The sequence below is a fragment of the Nansenia antarctica genome (assembly GCF_963989245.1).
Source record: "Nansenia antarctica genome assembly, chromosome: 6".
Classification (NCBI taxonomy): domain Eukaryota; kingdom Metazoa; phylum Chordata; class Actinopteri; order Argentiniformes; family Microstomatidae; genus Nansenia; species Nansenia antarctica.
Window position 1 is genome coordinate 19,103,808 of NC_137676.1, and position 18,926 is coordinate 19,122,733.

At 41.5% G+C, this 18,926-nt stretch overlaps 1 protein-coding gene and 1 pseudogene across 2 annotated transcripts in view; one reads left to right on the top strand and one right to left on the bottom strand.

Annotated features, from left to right (window-relative positions):
• Window positions 1-18,926, bottom strand: part of LOC308160365 (acidic mammalian chitinase-like) — a 685,529-nt pseudogene that overhangs the window by 281,278 nt on the left and 385,325 nt on the right. The window lies entirely within an intron of this gene.
• On the top strand, window positions 16,347-18,723 carry LOC308161141 (sperm microtubule inner protein 11-like; the record flags this gene model as incomplete). Its single annotated transcript, XM_080535093.1, has 4 exons — window positions 16,347-16,437; window positions 17,866-18,060; window positions 18,286-18,424; window positions 18,675-18,723. The coding sequence occupies 4 exons, from the start codon at window positions 16,347-16,349 to the stop codon at window positions 18,721-18,723; spliced, it is 474 nt and encodes a 157-aa protein (XP_080391219.1).

Genomic DNA, 18,926 nt, shown 5'->3' on the forward strand with positions numbered 1-18,926 from the left:
TATCAAAATTAAATTGATATTCTGATGATGTTTAGGCCAGCAGAGAAGGCCTTGCTGGCCCTGACGGCCCACCACTGATGAATGATTTACTGAGCTGCCGTTACTTTTTTCAAACCACACACCGCGTGTCCACCTACTTCTCACTATGAGGGGTTCAGCGTCAGTGCACCCCGCTCTGTTACTGTCAGGCATAGTTGTAGCCAATAAAGGCCTATATGTAGGCTATAATAGGCTATTATATATCATTTATATACCTAATACCAACATCAAAATAGATTGTAAGCCTCTACAAATCATATTACACCAGGTAAAATCCGTCACAACTTGGAATAAATTGACGGAAATCCGTCGTAGCGACGGAGAACTTTAATCGGTCATGTACATCTATAACAATAACAATAATAATTTGATAAAGCGTTTTTAGAAAAGACAGTTTTCTCTAACACCCTGACTGCCGATGGCTCTTGTCTTGTTCTTATCGATGGTTTTACTTACAATGATGAGTGTCTCTCTCTTACTGAGACAAATGTACTTATTGTAACTCGGTTTTTAAAAATTAAAATAAAGCAATAATTCATTTTCCTCATACGTAGTTTCATTCTGGTTGGCATGCAGAAATCCCCCCCATCGAGTAAAAGTACAATGGCGCCTAAATGAACTATACCCTCCTGAGATGTTGCAAGCTAACTTGACTTGATAGTGGATGTTTGAAGTCAGTGTTATCAAACTTTTAAAAAATGATATCAAATCACTTCCGAGCTGCGTGAAAATAACCTCGGAAGTTCCCCCGAAAATGATCCACACTTTACTTACTGAGATTCATCATAAGAGGCGTCGTCTCATCATCGTTCCTGTGCGGGAAAACGTAGCGTCTGTCCCCGCTGCTGTGACCCCCGTCTGCCCGGGCGGCCCTCCTCTGAGACCCCGGGGGGCTCGGGGCGCTCACTCCTTCTTCCACCACCGGAGGAGGAGGGTGGTCCAGAGGGGAGACCTCCAGCTCGGCATACGTTTTACCGTTCGCTCCCTCAAACCATCTGGATGGCCACTGGGTGACTGGATGACTGTCTCCTCCAGGGGGGGACAGTAGTCCAGAAGTGGTGGCTGAGCCCTCCCGCTCCAGCGCCCTGAGGTGGTCCACCACCGTGCCACCCCCGACCCTCGGCCTCGACGACACTCCTCCGTGTGTCACACTGGCACATTCTTCCTCTTTTTGCGCTTTCTTTAGTTTCCTATGAGTCGCCGTGATCTTTGTTCTGGCTGAGATCAGGGCACATTTCCAGCAGGCGCATTGCAGGAAGGGACACTTGCCCGCATGGCCCTTCTGCGGGACGATCATCCCGTGGTTGCGACACCGGGCACACTTGGGCTTTCGTGGAGCTTTGAGATCGTGTGAGACGGGTGACGAGTAGTCAAGTGCTCTTGAAAGATTTGACATCGTGAAATGTCTCCCCTAGCCACGATTAAACAAAGTCAGATATTTACCTAGATATGATATATAATCACTGATTGATTCAGATTGCTGGCTAGCTTTCGTGGAGCTTTGAGATCGTGTGAGACGGGTGACGAGTAGTCAGATATGTACCTAGATATGATATAAAATCACTGATTGATTCAGATCACTGACAGGCTTTCGTGGAGCTTTGAGATCGTGTGAGACGGGTGACGAGTAGTCAAGTGCTCTTGAAAGATTTGACATCGTGAAATGTCTCCCCTAGCCACGATTAAACAAAGTCAGATATTTACCTAGATATGATATATAATCACTGATTGATTCAGATTGCTGGCTAGCTTTCGTGGAGCTTTGAGATCGTGTGAGACGGGTGACGAGTAGTCAGATATTTACCTAGATATGATATATAATCACTGATTGATTCAGATTGCTGACAGGCTTTCGTGGAGCTTTGAGATCGTGTGAGACGGGTGACGAGTAGTCAAGTGCTCTTGAAAGATTTGACATCGTGAAATGTCTCCCCTAGCCACGATTAAACAAAGTCAGATATTTACCTAGATATGATATATAATCACTGATTGATTCAGATTGCTGGCTAGCTTTCGTGGAGCTTTGAGATCGTGTGAGACGGGTGACGAGTAGTCAGATATTTACCTAGATATGATATATAATCACTGATTGATTCAGATTGCTGACAGGCTTTCGTGGAGCTTTGAGATCGTGTGAGACGGGTGACGAGTAGTCAAGTGCTCTTGAAAGATTTGACATCGTGAAATGTCTCCCCTAGCCACGATTAAACAAAGTCAGATATTTACCTAGATATGATATATAATCACTGATTGATTCAGATTGCTGGCTAGCTTTCGTGGAGCTTTGAGATCGTGTGAGACGGGTGACGAGTAGTCAGATATTTACCTAGATATGATATATAATCACTGATTGATTCAGATTGCTGACAGGCTTTCGTGGAGCTTTGAGATCGTGTGAGACGGGTGACGAGTAGTCAAGTGCTCTTGAAAGATTTGACATCGTGAAATGTCTCCCCTAGCCACGATTAAACAAAGTCAGATATTTACCTAGATATGATATATAATCACTGATTGATTCAGATTGCTGGCTAGCTAGCTACGCTCCTCACGACTGCCACTGCCACTGACACAATTGTCATTTAAAAAAAAGACGTGACGTGACTTTGATTGACACTTTGACCGTGAGAAAGTGGACGATCAACTGTTCCCACACACCTGCCTAATATGGATACATTTTTCGCTACTCTGAGAGCGCCGGGTTCAACGTCATCAAGGGACTAAGTCATTTGATTGGACAAGATGCATTCCATGAGTGCTGATCAGATTTCCATAGCGAATTTACGAACGCATGCAGCCATTATGTTTTTGACAATTCCATGCTATTTTGTTATCATGTCTGTTCTCACAGTCCATAAAACAGAATTAGGCAGAGCATGTGGTTAAGCTAAACAATGAAGACTTTTCTCGCTCACTTTAAATTACAATCTGTACTCGCGCCACTGTTGAATCTGCAGGCGGGCAGATTTCTTGGTACCCTGGCAACACATTATGGCTGAAATTGATTGGATAAAAGCTAAAGGCCAGCCCTCCAAATGGCTGGAAGCAGCGCAACCAAGAGGAAAGCTATGAAATTAAGAGAATAGACTAGGGAATAATTTAATACATATTTGTGGAAAAAATATATCAAAATTAAATTTATATTCTGATGATGTTTAGGCCAGCAGAGAAGGCTGACGGCCCACCACTGCTTAATTGTATATTTTTGGATGAGGGTTGTAGAGCTTCTCTAACACGCAGCTACTCCATGCGGTGTTCAGACACGCCCCCCTTTAGGATTGTTAGTTTAATGTTTGTTGATGAATAATTGATTGACTGAATCATCTGATTATCGATGGATTAATTGGCTGGTTGAATATGACGTATGCCACGGTTATTTATCAACTGTCCATCATCTGCTGCAGCTAGTAAATTAGCTGGCCAAGTTGTCACTGTTGCTCCTGATTACTTCATGTTATCTGACATTGAACAACACCAACATTAACAACTACAAATGTATGTCTTACCCATCTTTACCTATTATAGGTCCTTTAATCAGCACGTAAAGAGATCATTAGAGATTTATTTATTTTTTGTTAATATTTTTATTGAGTTTCACAGAGACATGTACACAACAGGACATAACAACAACAACTAGTATCCATGGGGGAGGTTATTGTCCCATTAATAGTAATTAATTTTAAAAAAACTAGTTTTGCACTTTGTTATGCAGTACATTGTCCATAAACAATAACAGAAAATGTTCTCTCTTTTTTTCTTCTTTTTTTTAACAAACTAACAAACAAAAAACAAAGAAAAACAAAACAAACAAACAAAAAACAGGGGGGGAGGAGGCCATGTCACATATCAGAAATAAACAGAAAAGAAAATGACACAACAAATGCCATAATATATGGGGGGATCACCCCCATCGGAGACAGCATCCATGTCTTACAGTCCTAAACACAGCGGCAGCACAACACCAGCACAGTAAATAATATTGTGACCCATACATTGTAGATCTGTTACACATTAGTCTTGTGTACTTTCTTGAGTGTAATCCACCAAACCTTTCATTACAATGGCTGCCAGTCTGGTACCAATATAATCTAAGAACGGAGACCAAATCTTATAGAATGTCTTTATCTTACACTTAGCAGTGGCGGCTGGTGCTAAAAATGTTGGGTGGGGCACAGGTTATGGGGGCATGCTCCACGGGGAAGAATATCAACTTTAAAATCTGGATTTACAGTCGATTTTAGCATGAGAATAACAGTGTTTCCCCTAGGTTTGTTGCCTTGGGGGGGTGGCATGGACCGTGGCATGGACCCCCCCCCCCCAGGGGGTAAGACCCTGCGACATACCAGCGTCATGTCCAGGGGGTGTACTAACTTGTACATTAAGCCGCCTCACGCTACGGAAACAGGAGATAGGCTCCTTCCCTATGGGCTATTAGGCTCGAGAACCATCGGTTCTCAAGGCTACTTACTTATGTGGTCTTGACTACCTGTCCACTTTCTCACCTGGTTCTTGCTCTCTCTCTCTCTCTGGTGTGCCGACACCATCCTGCTCTCTCTCCTTCTCTCCCTCTCTATCCTCCTCTCTCCCTTTTGCTGTCAACCAAAAGGCAAACATAACAACCAGAGTATTTATAATCTAATAAGAGGTATACATTGATCCATATCAATTTATAACATAATTATAATTGAATTTTGGATTGCTGTGGGCAATGCAGTCAGATAATGTCATTTTGAGAAAAAAAAAATGTCCAACATGTCTATACAAAACAGACATTTCAAATGCTTCAATCCACTGTCCATGTACTGTAAATATGCCATTATGGTATTACCAATGAAGCCCAATTCTAGCAGAATAAGAAAGTTCTGTTCGATAAAAAAAATAAAAAATAAATCTTATCATGTGTAGGCCCCTTAATTTCCACCTCATTTACATTTACATTTTTGGCATTTAGCAGACGCCTTATTCCAAAGCGACTTACAATCAATACATTTGAATACTAAGCATGTGAATCAGCAGACCTCACTGCTATGTTTAGCCAACTTGAATGCCAACATGGCCATTTAGAAGTCTGTCCATCACCACAACACATAGCTAGCTAGTAGCTACATAGCTAGCTAACGTTACTCTCGCTGCTATGTTATGATTAGCTAAATTGATGCTAACGTAGCATGCGAGCTACGAGCTCGATAACGTACAGTAGGTGCGAGCACCACAATGACAATAGGCTACCGTAGCTAGCCAGCTACATAGCTAACGTTACTAACACCAGAAGACAAGACATACAAACTGTGGTGAGCTACATTGCTTGTGTAACATTAGCTAGTAGCTATCCATTTTTCACTCATACACGGCCGGAAAAGTGAACAGAAATACAACGCTGACTTACGGTGGTATCTTGCGGCTGTCTTCACAAAGAGCTCCAGGATGCTTTCGCTTGAGGTGCTCGTTCATTGCAGATGTACTGCTGTGATAGGCCATTTCATTTCTGCACAGTTTACTTCTAATCCATTTGTTCAATTTATTTACAGAAATAAATCCTCCTTACATTGTAAAAAAACGGAAGTCGGAAGTCCTCAGGAAGTCCTCACACACACACACACACACATTTACTGCTATACAACCGGATATTCACGGCGCAATTTTTTGCGACCCGGACAGAAATAGGAGACAGACAATTGGAGCGCTGCTACAGCTCACGTGTAAGCGAAAAGTATTTGTCCTGGCATAGACTTGCAATCGACCGGCGCCCCGCGTCCTCCCCCTATGTATTTTAACAGCGAATTTTACACACACACAGATAAAATGTTTATTGTATTGGAGGATTTTTAATTAATGCTGATGGGCGCCGACAGAATATCAGCCGCATTTTGTGAATAAACAATGTTTATTTAAAAAAAATATATATATATACAAATCGCAACTAGGAAGTGAAGGTGGGGGCGGCGCCCCAGCGCCCTCTATCGGCCAGCCGCCACTGGACTGTAGCAACAACCACTTTGGGTTTTGTTCAATAGAATGAAGGCAGGGGTGGAGATATTTTCTGATGCATTTTTCAAAAGGCACCTTGTTTAAAGTCATCATCCCCAATTTGTTTTGTTTCTGTAGTGTCAAGTAATGTGACTTGGGGTGTTAGTCGTGGGGTGTTAGTAGGATGCGGTGTGAGTGACCTACCCTGACTTCTTGGTCTTGTGTGGGAGCAGATCCTTGTTGTTTTTGGAGAGCTGAATAGCTGGCAAAGGCTCCTGAGCCCCCTCTTCCTCTTGCAAGACACTGTTATCTAGGGTCATGACAGTAGAGTCTCCACCACACTAAAATATGAAATAGAATCAGTTATTTAGAATTAGTAAGTAGCAGTCACCATATTTAATACACCAAAAAAGTGTGTCAGTGCCATCAGGAAGTTTGAGTTGGGGATGGGTATGAGGTTCCCACACGGCTACACCAGAGAAAGTGTGAGTGCCATTAGTAACTATTAGTGGGCTATGGGGTCCAATTTTGGGATAACGGCAGTGACTAGAGAAGTGAACTGGCTCCCCTACAGTCACCAGTTCAAATGATCAGTGGCATTCGCAGCCCTCAAACCAGCAACTCTCCAGTTAATAGCAGAATGCCCTCACCACTGTGCCACTAGGGATGCTGGATATTGGTTAATTGAACTTAATTTACATGGCAAGATGCAGTTCTCTCCGGCAGTGACAAAATTGTCTTCACCACCCTAAAAATGAATAGGCTATATGCCGAAGCTCCTCTACTTCCTGAAAGTAAACGGGCGTCTTTGCTTCCTGTCTTGTACTATTGGATTAAGTGATTAATCAGGTGTGTGCTGGGTGTGCCCAATGTGTGCTGCACATCTGATTAATCACTTAATCCAATAGTAAAGGACAGGAAGCAAAGATGCCAGTTTCCTTTCAGGAAGTAATATCTATATATATGCCTCCCCAATTGTCCTGGTGAAAAAGAAAGATGGCAGCCTCCGTATGTGTGTAGACTATCGCCAACTGAACAGCAGAACACGGAAGGATGCCTTTCCTTTACCTCACACATTGAGGAGTCATTGGATGCCTTGTCTTGTCCTAACCCTACTCTGAGAGGGCTTGAAGTAGGAGACATCTCTTAAATGTTTAACCATTAGGGGGATGTAAAATGTCCATCCTTGCTGGCTTCCTTCCTTCCTGGACCAAGTGAGATCTGCTATCACATTTAGAGGAGAGGAGGGGAGGAAGGATATCTGTTTTCACAGTGTTGGAACGAGGCCATAATTATTACTTACATAAGAGGGTTAAGCACGCCCTCAGCAGGCTGTCAACCTGTCTGTCTGTCTGTACATGTGTACACCAAACACCTGGGAAGAGCATTTACAAGTATAGTAAGAACAAAATGTTTGTAGCCTGGGTATCTGTGTATATGTCTGTCTGGTTTAGACCATACTACGTAGGTGCCTCGCTCAAGCAGCAACACGTTGTCTAAAGCAAAAACAGAATGCTCCCAGGTGAACACACTTGAGCAAATTGGCTTTTGAATTATTCTCCATAAGGGATGTGTAAATATTGATATAAATAGTTGGTTGTTGATACTACATTCACAAGGTGAATGTCACCTGGATGATGTTCTCTTAATACAGTAAAGTGCCTTGTTGTGTAATTGTTCTATAAACAAAGGTGGTAAAAAAGACAATCAGAATTAATAGGGATTTTGCACAGGGAATTAATGATTCTCAAAAAAAAAAAAAAACGGTATTTTATTATGTAATGTTCTAGCAACAAAATCTATTTTATTATATCTTAATGAAGCCAAAGCTGACTTTGTGTGTGTGTGTGTGTGTGTGTACACATGCAAATTGTTGTCCATTAAGTCGCACCACAATAAACAGAAACTACAAATCAGCCAAAAGACTGTATTCGAAACTGTTGTAATACAAACTGATCAGCCTCGAATAAGACAATAACTAATGATGTAAATGCTATACTGCTCAATATCAAACAGAAATAATCGCAAACACGAAACAACCACCTCTTTGTTTCTACAGACACGGCGAAGAGACAAACTATAACACAGTGATTACCAACAGCCTCTAGCTGCATCCTCACTAAAACACTTTTCTCAAACAGGAAACAGGAGGATTTTTGTTTGGCCTCAACCTGAACCATTCAAACAACAAGCTCACAAACGTCACTAACAACATAACACCTTCGAAAACTGAAACAGGCAATACATAGAGCTTGGTTTGTTTTTTAAACCCCAAACATGAACATGAGGCCGTAGCTGTATGAGTGTAGCCAGAGGCTGTAGGCCTAGTCAGAGGCTCACTGTCTCAGTGTCTGCTGGTTCAGGCTGGGTCTGTCTCAGTGTCTGCTGGTTCAGGCTGGGTCTGTCTCCTCGCCTCACCCAGCTCCTCCTCTAGGTGGCAGAGCTGAGCCAAGTTCAGCTGCTCTACAGACACAGACCCAAAACACACACAAGCGTTATCAGGGTATATACAGGAATCTTGAGGTTAATTTCAATACCTTTCTAAGACTTTTTAAAGACCTTGTCAATATTTTTCCAGACCTCACCGCCACTTCGAGCTGTAACCGTTTACATCAGTGACACCTTTAACTTAACAGTTTTAGTTTGCAATAGACTAGACCACTATCATAGAATTTCCGGTTCATCTTTGTTTTTTCATAAAACTAATAAATTATTTTACTCAAAGTTTTTAGGACTGAAATTATTTGGACAGTCTAATTCAGAAAAATACCTACAAAAATTCAAAACCTCATAAAATCGTGATAATACTTTTTTTATTATTCTTTTTTTTTCTTTTTCTGAGTGGGGCAGTCCCACTCATATTTTTCATTTTTTATTTGACAGATACAGTGAAGATTTAGACAGGAAGGAGGGGTGAGAGAGAGGAGGGATTACATGCAGGATATGTCCCGGCCGGAATTCGAACCGGGGACCCTGCGGTTACATGGTCGACGCTTAACCCGCTACGCCACCTAAGCGCCCCAAGACTTTTTAATACTTATTAAAACCCGTCGACACAGTGCTGAACGTGGAACGCTCCTCAGTTGTTAGGAGCGCCGCAAACTGGAGTCGGAGAGTGGCTGTATGGCACCTAGTAGGTTTACCACAGTACCTTTGATCAGCGTGCGTAAAGTTCTACTTTTCCGAATAGTCACCAAGGCACGCTGCAAGCGCCCCGTTGTCCAGCTGAAGCCCCGTAATATGGGATTGTAGTGCTGCACACCTGGATTTTATAACGTTGTATTTGATAACGTTTATTCCGTTCTGCTTTTATTTGATAGTCGGGGTCTTATAGGGCTCTCCGCTCTCTTCCTGCTGATTGCGCGATTTCCTCTGTGTGTGTGTGTGTGTGTGTGTGTGTGTGTGTGTGTGTGTGTGTGTGTGTGTGTGTGTGTGTGTGCGTGCTCCGTAGTAGTATGCAGTTATGGAATCAATTTATTGTAATAAAGTTTATCTGGTAGGTATTAAACCTGGATAGGCTGAGAGCCGCTGCCACCACCTTTGTTTTACCGGTCTGGTCCGGATGTCAGAACCCTGAGAATACCACTCACACGACCACAGTGTACCAAAAAGATATATCACTTTATTTAATAAAATACAAGTTCAAGTTCATCAGCTCTGCGCAGGTTACTAGTGGGCCGCTAGGAGACCAGCCCTACCACGACCTATCCCCCCTCCACACAGTCTGTTCCCCCCCCGGGCAGCCCTCGCTCGGGAGCGGAGCGGAGCGAATTACGTGTGAAATTAGCATGCTAGCAGGTGTTTTCATATAAAATGTTATATATTATATAGCTGACTAGTGAGCCTGCATCAACCTTAATGCTATTCAAGTGCAAGAAGATTACATTTGTCTTCGCAGTTTAAGATACACACATTAATCTGCTGCGGTAGTAAACACAGCGCAGTAGAATGACGTCACAGGCGGTCAGATATTGGCCCTAGTCTGGAACGCACGTCGAACGTTCGAACGATTAGCAAACGATTAGCAAGAGCGTTCGAATGATTAGGCCGTTGATGGCCCTGCCAGGATTTGGCAGTGCCAGGTTTTGGCATGACAGAACCAGTATCCAGCAGCACCTTGATGCGATTGACCAGAGCCAACAAGCATATCTTCTAGCAGTGGGGACCAGGAGGAGCATCATCCATGCGTACTTCATCATCCTGGACAAGCGAGCCTTGCCGTGCAAGTCAACAAGTGCTCTTGGTGCCTTCGATGAGCTGTTCAAGACTCACTTCGTTTTTTGTACTGCTTACAATACATCTCTGCGCAGCATGTACACCTTTATCCAGACAACTGTGTACAACATAGACATAGGTAAGGTGAAGGAAACTCCAAGGGTTGCTGAGCTTAGAGCCAAACTCCTGCACTAATGCCTTAGAGGTAAACTGCACTGATGCCTGTTATATGTTTTGTTTGCCATGCTACTCATGGAAGTACCAACTTGCTTGTGAGGCATCTCAAGTTGGTACATGGAATGTGCCCTGGTAGAACTCTTAGACTAAAATGTGGTCAAGCAGATTGTTGTCGTGTATTTGGTACCTTTTCAGGCTTTAGGAAGCATTTGAACAAGACACATGCAGGAGACTGTCCAATTTTGTTAAACGCTAACTTTGATGCTAATGCAGATAATCCAGCTATTGATAATCAGCCAAGTAATGTTGATTTGCCTTCCAATTCTAGTTGTAGCCATGTTGTACCAATATGTAACAAGAATGTACATGAAATGTGTGCATCTGCTATTGCACAACTGCAGGCTGCAGGTGTAGGTCAAAACACTGTAAATAGTTTTGTATCTTCAATGGAAGAAGTTGTTGAAGAGATACAGGGTCAAGTTAAAGACGCAGCTACATTATCTTCAAACGACCCAGAAACTGTAAGAAAAATCGAACAGTCTTTTCAGAATATTAAAAATCCTTTCACATCGTTGAATTCGGTATCAAAACGAAGTGCTTATTTTAGACAAAAATGGGGAACAGTTCAACCAGTTGAGAAAGTCATTGGCGTTAGATTTGACAATAGAAGAAATAAAACAACTGGAACTTATGATCAAAGAGTCATAACTGATAAATTTACTTATGTTCCAATTCTCGAGACATTGCAGTCAATTTTTAAGAACCCAAACACAAGTGGCATGTTTCACTCAGAGCATGATTCTAAAGATGGAGTTTACTATGATTTGGAAGATGGACTATATATGAAGAGACATCCTCTCTTTTCTAAAGAGAAAGTCAGTACAAATTCAGCTTTTTTACGATGACTTTGAGATAGCTAATCCATTGGGATCAAAGAAGGGTATTCACAAGTTGGGGGGTATATATTTTACTTTGAGAAATTTCCCACCAAAGTTTAATTCAATGTTGGTAAATATACACTTATGTGCACTCTTTTATACCCAGCCAGGACCTTAAAACCTATGGCTTTGATTCCATTCTTGAGCCAATAGTAAGCGATTTGAAAGTACTTGAGACTGAGGGTATTGCAGTTCCGTTTTTCAGTGGTCATATACATGGCAGTATTGTCCAAGTAACTGGAGATAATCTCGGTATACATTGCCTGTTTGGTTTTGTGGAATCATTTAGTGCTCGTTATTGCTGCCGTTTTGTCTCACTGAGAAAGGGGATTTTCAAACTGTGTTCTCTGAGGATGACCCAAGAGTGGCTTTACGGACAAAACACACGCACTCAGACCATTGTCAAACTGTGCAGTCAAACCCAACAACACCTTGTGTACGGTGTGAAGGCTGCTTGCTTACCGAACTCTCTGCAGTATTTCAATACTACTGAACATTTTTCGGTTGATATAATGCATGACATTTTAGAAGAAGAGTTGCGCAATTTGAGGTAAAACTTGTGTTACAGTATATACAAGCCAACTTTGTAACTGCAAAATAGGTGTACAGTAGAATTCATTCATTTAACTATGGGTACACAGAGAGGAGGAATCGTCCACCTGCAGTCAAATTGGATGATGGGAGCAATGATTTGGGCCTAAATGCTACTCAGACTTGGTGTCTTCTCCGTAATCTGCCATTGATATTTGGGGATCTGGTACAGGAAGGTGATAAATATTGGCAGCTGCTTCTCTTACTACTACAGATAGTAAATATAGTGTTTTCTCCTATTCTAACAGAGGGTATGACTATCTATCTTAAACACGTAATAGCTGAACATCATAGGCTTTTCAAGTATTTGTTTCCTGATAGAAATCTCTTACCGAAACACCACTTCATGATACATTATCCTCGTTGTATACGGAATATTGGGCCCATTCTTCACTCATGGTGTATGCGCTATGAGGCTAAACACTATTTCTTTAAAAAGCAACTGAAGAGTTTTAAGAATGTCACTATGACCTTAGCCAACAAACACCAAAATTACATGGCATATAATTGGGAAACATTCAGCCAGGATAGATAAACTATACATTTACATTTACATTTTTGGCATTTAGCAGACGCCTTATTCCAAAGCGACTTACAATCAATACATTTGAATACTAAGCATGTGAATCAGCAATCCACCATTCGTTGCAGGAAGAGTAATCTAGCTCGGGCCCGGGGCCACTGATAGAAGAAAAAACCTTCTCCCTATCGCCTTCTACTAAAACTTTATTTTTATTTTTATATATATAATTTTTTTTTTAACTATAGGTCCAGGAAAGATGTCAAGGGTCAATGACCTGATTGCTGTCAAGTTGAATGTCTCAGTGCACACATATGGGTGATGGACCATGGGTGAAGTACCATGGTACAGAATATCGTCTTGATTTGGTCATGTGGTGAATTTGTCAGTGAAATGCCAGTATTTTACAAAATTAAGGATATTGTTGTGAAAGAGGAGACTGTTTTTTTGGTTGGGTCAGCTCTTGAAACCATATGTTTTGATGATCATATGCATGCATTTAACGTTGTTTTGAAGCAAAGTCCACCATGCAAGGTATTTCATGTGAGTGACATCATGTACCACAAACCTTTTGATCTGCTCATGTCATATGGAGCAAGGGATTCTTTTGACTACATTGTCCCCTACTGTCAGTTGATAACAGTTTAAGTAAAAGGTGGACATCCTGGGTTTCAGCCCTGGCTAAAAGCTATGGACAAATTCTTTCTTTTTATTTATTTTTTGTCTGTCCATAGAAACCAAAATGATTATTTTATTTACTTTTAAATTGGTCGGTGCTATTTGTATAGGCCTATAGGTCAAATGTTATGTTTGAATTGTTTGTTCTTAAATAAACATTTTAAGAACATATTTTAATGTTTTAAACATTTTTCTTGAATGTATTGTGAATTCCAAGTGCTTTGATTTCCATTTACAAGGGAGATAGTAATTACATTGTAATTTACAACACTGGACAGAGTTAAAACACATGTTTACACTAATAAGAATCACCCCAGATCAACACTAGTGAGTAATTACATTAACACTGGACAGAGTTAAAAACCAATTTTTACACTAATAAGAGTCGCCCCAGATCAGCACTAGTGAGTAATTACATTAACACTGGACAGAGTTAAAACCCATTTTTACACTAGTAAGAGTCACCTCAGATCAGCACTAGTGAGTGTCAATATAACACTCTAAAGTGTTGATTACCCCTTAGTGTTAAATGTGATCAACACCGGCCAGTGTAGTGCAGTGTAGTGTTAATTTTTAGCACTATTTGGTGTTAAATCAACACTAGAAATGTAACACTTTGATCAGTGTACTTTTTACACTGTGTAGGGTGGGACCATATGTACTCACTGTCAGTGTTAAATGTAACACTTAAAGTGTTGATTTAACACTTTCAAATTTACTGTGTAGGTACAAATATGCAGCTATGTAGAAGTGACAGACTCTGGTACCGTATGAGAATGCTCTGTCTGAAGGACAAGAAAATCTGCTTCCTTTGCTAGCTCCTGGACAACTACCAGCCAAACTACCACCAGAGAAACACCAGGGCCACTTCTAAGTGGAAGAAGGAGAGGGAAAGTTTAGAGAAGGGAAGGAGAGATCTGAATGGCCACCTTCAAGGAAAAAGACAACTTAATTCTCTCTCTTCAGCTCAAAGTCGAGTCCCTTGAGAAGGAGGCCAGGAGAGAGGAGACATGGGTGGAGAGGAGCGAAATGGAGAACAGGATGAGAGACCTGGAGGTGAGGGAAATGTTCAGGCTCAAAGAGAAAGACAAACAAATCTACCATCTCCTTCAAGCCATGGAGAGGTCTAAGACCAATCTGGAGAAAATGGCCAAAGCCCACACAGACCTCCAGAACGTCTGTACCTCACATCAGAATAACTGGAGAGAAGAGAGGGAGGAAATTGAGAGATTGGCCAGAGAAGCAGAGCAGATGAAGATGGAGGAGAAAAAAGAGAAGGCTCTCCTAGAACAAACCATACAGTCTCTACAGACCCAGCTGGACGAGCTGTCCAAGGCCCAGAAAGACCTCCAGACCCTCTCCGCTGCTCAGCAGGAAGACTGGAGAAGGGAGATAGAGGGCTTTGAGTGTGGAGACACAGAGAATAAAGCCATGGCCGAGGGTAAAGAGGAGAGAGGGATCAGCGCTCTCTGCCAGACACTCCACTCTGCTCGCTCCGAAATGGAGGGAATGGCTGTTAATGTCTGTCATCAGGTCCTCTTACAGAAGTGGAGGAAGGAGAGGAGGGAGATGGAGGGGAGGATGTACAAGGCAGAGGAGATGTGTCTGAGCAAGGATAAAAAGTTGGAGATCTTCTATAGAGACATGAAGGAACTGCTACAGCTGCTGAAGCTGAAGGGATGTGAGCGTGAAAAGGAGAGAGAGCGTATGAGAGATCAGCTCGGCATGATGGCCGTAGAGCTGGAGAAAGCTCAGAAAAAGGTAAGCCTACAGTACAGGCACTTCAATTAATAATTGGACTTATTGACATAATTTAATTGAAAACAGGTCAAAAAGAGTTGATCGTCATGTTATGAAGCCTGAAGTTGTTGTCATTGTGTGGTTTTGTATTTTTATATCATATCTGTTGTTGTTTCAGTCAAATTAAATTGCCATTAAAGGCCCGCCACAGGCTCAGTTTCTTCCCCTCAGCCGCCAGGCTGCTAAATGACTCTGGCTTCCCCCCCCCCCGCCTCCAAGTCTGCCCAGGACTGAACATGCACTGGACCTTGAATAACTCTGCACTGCACTTTATATACAGCACTATCCATGCACTGTCTGTCCTGTGTTGTCCTGTTTTTGCCTGTTTTTGCATTTGTGTTTGTACTTGTTTTGTTCATGTAGCCTATATGTGAAAAAAGCATAAATGCACCTTCTGTAAATGTCAAAACAAATTCCTATATGTGTCAAGCATAATGGCAATAAACGTAATCTGAATCTGAATCTGAGAGGATTCTTTAAATTCATCAAGACAAAGACCAGGACAGGCCTGACAAGAAAGTGAATGACAGAAAAGACAGAGGGAAGAAAAAGGAGTCCTGCTAAGGATGATCGTTATCCTTCTTATTAAATATTGTCAAACCCTCTCCACCATCCCCTTCCCCCCCTTCCTCCTTAGTGTGTACTTTTTATGACCACACTTGGATTCTCCTTAAAGCCTTATTATTGCATTCTCTGCCAAACAAATCGAGAGATAAATAAACTTTTGATTATTTCCTAAACACCATGACTGAAGTACTATGTTTATAATACACCCACTCATTCAAGTTCACGTTGTTCTAGTAGTTCAGTGAAACAATATAAGATATAGTGAAACAATCAATATATCACAATTATTGCATTTGTAGGCAAATCATTTCTTAGGCCTATTTCACATTTGCAATTGTATTTATTATTAGGTAAAGTGCAGCAGATCCATCACCACTAGGGAATATTGGGAAGTGCAATGTTACTTTAACATTGCCTTTCCCACTCTCCCTTCAGGTTGAGACACCCGTGGCAGTATAACTCACATAATCAGCCAAAGCTTTGTGAAACATTTACAATCTGAATTCATCTCGATGTAATTGCTTAGACATCCAGTGGTAAGCCTAAATGGATTTATGTTGGACATTTCTCATGGTCCCAAATTGGAAACTAAAACGTTGATGAACTTGTTACCATTATAGTTTCTACATGATTGCAGCCAGCACCCATAATAAACGTTTATTCCTGCTAAAACAAATGACAAGGATGACCCAGGCCCCACCACGGCTGTCCAGACGCTCAACTCATGGGCGGTCCTTGTTACCATGGTTTCGTATAAAACAGAAGTTGTGATTTATTTCGGTAAAGGTAGCCTGCGGTTTGCACACGTTGTCTCGCTATCCCGGACAGCTCCAGACTGTTGCTGGCAACGGTGCTTGATGGCTTTCTTCGGGATTACACATTTGGGCTATCAAAATCCCATTGGAGATCAAATGTTACTGAATCCAAGAAGAGAATCGGCTTCCTGCGGTGAGTAGTAGCCACTAGCCAGACAAGTGAGGAGCGCTTTTATTTGCGTATCAGTGAGTAAGCTAACGCGTTAGCTAGCCCGTTGTTTGGAAGTTTGCCCTGTCCATTACTTCTGTACCTATAACGTCTGTGTTACAGTTTTTTTACGATTGCTAACTCACCATGTTCAATACTGAAACCACAGTTTCACAACTCTTCATACAGTCAGCAGAGCAGAAACCCATGTGAACAACACTGTGACTCTTTCTCTGTGATTTGTGCATTGCTTTCATACAGAATGCATTCAATGACTACGTTCTCCAAATGCCATAACACTTCTCTCATTCAAACTCCCCCACTTGCAAAATACTATGTATTTGCAACACATTTTTTCATTGCTAACATACTGTGTTCAAAACTCTGAAGAACACGTTCAAAACTGAATTATTTGGTGCAATTTTGCAGTAATCATATTCCTATCATATATGACAGAAAGCTCGCAATAAACAGTTTTTTTTGCACAGTGTTTGAGTGTGCAGATGCTGTTATTTTGCACTCTATTGATACTCTTCAGTTCCAGAACCTCAGCAAAGTCTGATAACGGATGAGTGGTGGTATTTTCACTATTTGCAGTAATCATATTGAAATGTCTAGAAAATATATACAATGAAATGAAATAGACTAGATGCATTGCCAGGGAAGACATTAGATGTGACCAGATGCAGAACAGAGGGTGGACCAAAACCCTCAGGAGTGAGACATTTTTGGTGTGATTGCTATTGTATTGTCGGCCTGGAATTTCTGTTTTTATTTTTTATTTGAACTTTGCATCTTCCACTTTATTTTTCACTTTTCATTTTACACAAGTAAATGTAGTGTACTTTGAAGGAAATGTACCGTACATTACTTTCTGCTAAGATACTGAAAAAAAGGATAAAACAGAATACGTAAAGGATAGAAGCAAAAGATAGAATAAAAGATAGAAGCAAATTGCGGCATTTCTGATTCATTCTTGTTGCCTAATACTTTACAGTTGTACAGTCAACTATTCTGTCTATGATTACTATAAATCAAACCATTTTAATAATGAAATATTCATTCTTGTGAAAATCATTCAAACTATGTAATGCTCCCTGTTGTTAGTGTTTTGTAAGTCAGAATGTTATGAATGACAGTGTATGCTTCTGAGTGAACATTGTTGACAGTGTGTGGTTGAACGAGCTTCTTTTGAGACATGAATGAAGTCATTGGCCAACATGAGTGTTACGAATGCAGACTGTATGAAGAGTTGTGAAACTGTGGTTTCAGTATTGAACATGGTGAGTTAGCAATCGTAAAAAACTGTAACTCACTTTTAAACGATTGTAGTTGTATCAGTGCAGTGATTTCTAGCTATGGATGATTGTAAGTATTCAGTCTACAGTAGGCCTACTACACCTCCCTCTACAGATGATGAGTTTGATTCAAGAAACTGGACTAAACAGTCAGGACTGCCACTGCCCCCCATTCAAGTCCAGAGGGGACCCCCCAAATGCACAGACACATGCAGCATCTACAACCAGCCGATCCCCTACAGCCCAGACATACACAAGGGAAGCCAGGAGCGGTACAGAGAGATGCTCAAACGGGTTCAGACACCCAGATGTAAGTTACAGTAGAGGACTTAGCTTTTTTTTTTTAACTGCATGGAAATAGAATGAATTGGACAGACATGGTCTCTCAGACCTGAAAGAAATGGTCTCTCAGCCATTAAGAAAGAAAGTCAAGACGTCAGTTTGAATATACTGTAACTGTATAGTGGTGGGGAGTCAGTCAAGCTCACTTTGAAATATCAGTACCAAGATCTGAATCAGATCTTTTCTTCCGTAGCCCCAAACCAGCTGTACTCAGCGCCCGTGACGGACAACCAGCGGTATGGGTGGAGGATATCCAGCGGAGGCCAGGAAAGGATGCAGGAATCCTGGTCCCAAGTCATAAGATTCCCCCGCAAAAACAGCGAGATGACCAAGTGAGCACCATGTCTATCTTTGTCTTTTGATTGGTCAACTGTTGTCATAGAAATTGAGATGCCAGTGTTCTGCTCTCACTCTGCTTACATGTTTCTTTTCCTCAGGTCAAGAGGGTCAAGGACCCCAATTGAAATAAGCCAGTGGCTTTCTTGGGTTTTTATCCTTTTAGTTGACCTTGTATGTAATATGTACTTTCATGTACCTACTTCTGCAAATCTTCTAATAAAGTTTTCAATCAATCAATCAAAGGTTTGTGAAAGAGATGTCGATGACGGACCGAGAGTTCAGCTTATTCTAAATCCTCTCTCCAGCAGTGTCTCTTTCACTCACACACTCCCCCCACATGCATTTCAAACACTCATGTTGGTGCACACACACACACACACACACACACACACACACACACACACTCCAAGATTAAAATGATGATAAAACACACTTTATGGAGAGGGTTTTCGTTTCTTCTTTGTTTTAAAGGTTAGTTCTTCTACTATGATACAG